The 2473-nt window shown below is 40.8% G+C and overlaps 2 protein-coding genes across 2 annotated transcripts in view; one reads left to right on the forward strand and one right to left on the reverse strand.

The window, feature by feature from the left end:
• Positions 1 to 41: 41 nt before the first annotated feature.
• The window catches only part of CSUI_005230 (leucine rich repeat protein), a gene marked incomplete at both ends in the record, with an annotated part of 8287 nt that continues 5855 nt past the window's right edge, over positions 42 to 2473 (forward strand). Inside the window, one exon of the mRNA XM_068065408.1 lies at positions 42 to 380. Within this exon, the coding sequence (XP_067922612.1) occupies positions 42 to 380 (339 nt within the window). The remainder of the gene's footprint in view (positions 381 to 2473) is intronic.
• Positions 107 to 2473, reverse strand: part of CSUI_005231 (uncharacterized protein) — a gene marked incomplete at its 5' end in the record, with an annotated part of 16889 nt that continues 14522 nt past the window's right edge. The window contains one exon of the mRNA XM_068065409.1: positions 107 to 207. The remainder of the gene's footprint in view (positions 208 to 2473) is intronic.

Genomic DNA, 2473 nt, shown 5'->3' on the forward strand with positions numbered 1-2473 from the left:
TCTGTAGATCTCTTTCTTTCTTTCCCTTTCCTGTCTTCAAGATGGATGATCGATCACTAGGCCTCCTACCTCTTCCTCAAGGAGGAGGAGTAGGAGGTCAATTACCAGGCGATTCTTCTTCTTCTTCCTCTTCATCTTCTTTTCCTGGGGGTTCAAGTGCTTTAGTCACTTCGTCGGCTTCTCCTTCCTCTCCATACCTCGACATTCCTTTGAAAGGAACAGATAATGAACTCACAGGAATCGTTTTGAAGCACGTCGTGGAAATCTTTCCCCAGACAGCTGAAATGAAACTTCTCATCGCCAAACGCCTTGAACAGGTGAGAAAGAAAGAAAGAAAGGGGAGAAGAAAAACAAGAGAAAGAGCGAAAAGAAGTCTAAGAGTGAAAGCCACAAGAAGAAGAAGTAAGAATGGAGAGAACAAGAGCAAAAGAAGTCTTAGGGAAACAAGAGAATAGAAGAGGAAGCACAGAATGAGAAAGAGTGGACTGTTTGCATGTAGATCTCATCCATCTTTATTCGAATCTCTTCTTTCTCCATTTCCTCCTCTCTTCTCTCTGTTCGCCGGGTGTATGTACACTACTCACTCTCTCCTTCTCTCGACGGGCCTCTTTCACTTTCTCTCTCTCTGTAGACATCTATCTCCATATGCCGATGGAGATAGCTAGAGATAAAACCGAACATTCTGAATCTTTTCGAGACGTAGAAAACGGGGAAGAAACACGAAAAGATGAAAAGAAGGGCAACTCACTGCTTCTACCCTAACACGGAAAGAAGTCGTGAGAAAGAAAGACAGACAGACAGACAGACCTTCTCCAAAGACGGGTTAAGAAAGGATAGACTCGATACACCTGTTCTATTTCTCTCTTGTCTCCCCCTCTGAGATTGCTCGATGTCTAATGAAAAAGGAGAGAAATCAAAAAGAAGACAGTCAGTGTAAAAGGATACAATCCTCGTAGAAGAAGAAGAAGTAGATAGATAGACCTTATCATCCTGTATGAAGTAAGGACTGACAAGGCAAGAGAGAAAGATCTCATGGCAACGACCAGACTTTAGAGAGAAAGAAGGACGGAAGGGCGAGGAACGCAAGAATTCTCTTGTTTTGCTCCTTATCTGAAAGAATGTCGCAAGGACACCCATCCATACAGAGAGAAAGAAAGAAAGAAAGAAAGAGAAAGAAAGATGATCTTGTTTCGATCTCTTCTTCTGGTCTTTCTTAGATGAAAAGAAAGAGAGGGAAGTCTCCAAGAGAATAGCCGTGATTGAAACGTCATAAGAAAGACATCCTGTAGGCACGCACCTTCTTCTTTGCTTGAGATAAGCATAAGACAGTTGTATTATCTTTCTCTCCTGGAGACATGAGAAACAAGAGCGAGGAGAGAAGAGAAAGAAAGAAAGAAAAAGAAGAAAGAAAGAGAAGGATGAGAAAGATAAGCACTCTCTTAATGCAACACACAACATCCCTAGATAGGGGAAGGCTCACGATCGAAAGATAGTTCCAAAAGACATACACATATCTACTAAACAGGGCAGATACACAGGTAGATAGAAGTAGATAAAAGAAGATCAATAGAATCTAACGCTTCTCTCTTCTTTTCTTCTCTCCATGTCATCTCTAAGATCACTTCTCTGTCTACCGCGGCGTCTTTCCTTCATAAATCTCTCGTATTCCTCCTGCTGCTGACAGTAGGGGAGGAGGAGGCCCTTGTTGTAGTGAGGGATCTTCTTCATTCTAGAGACAGAAATGTCTATAAATAGTCTCATCATCTTTCCCACTTCCGTTCTCAAAATGGAACGAAGAATCCTAGACATCTCTAGGCATGCATCACCTACACACACCTATGGCGTAGTTACATATATATATATATATACATACATACATATATATACATCAGTATATGGATCTTCGTATAGGGAGAGGGGGTGCCTTGAGATAGAGACGGAAAAGAAGGAAAGAAAGAAAGAGACAGGAGACATGTATGAAGATGCGCCACCTACCGAAGGGGGAATAGGGATGAAGTGCGAGAAAAAAGCGGAAGAAGCATGACAGCTAACGACGTACATCACTTCCTATACAAAGCGAAAGAATACCTGCATATACATATATATATATATATATATATGTAGGTATTCTCGATATACTGTGTGAGACATTGAGGTGAAATTCCGAGAGAGAAAAGAGAGAAGGAGCAAATAGCACAAACCAAGAAAGAAAATGCAGAAGAAAGAAAGATTTACAAAAGGAGACGCTCCTCTCTTCTCTCTCGAGACGTAGACATAGAAAGATAGATAGATTAAAGATAGAGAGATAGAGAGATCAATGATAGATAGATAGATAGATTAAAGATAGATAGATAGAGAGAGAGAGAGATTAAAGATAGATAGGTAGATAGATATGCCTGTGCATGCATATCTGAATAGACTACTTGACACTAGCTCGAGGTGTGACTGTATATCTATCTTTTATCTATCTATC

The sequence above is a fragment of the Cystoisospora suis genome (genome assembly GCF_002600585.1).
Source record: "Cystoisospora suis strain Wien I chromosome Unknown contig_2529, whole genome shotgun sequence".
In the NCBI taxonomy this organism is placed as follows: Eukaryota; Apicomplexa; class Conoidasida; order Eucoccidiorida; family Sarcocystidae; genus Cystoisospora; species Cystoisospora suis.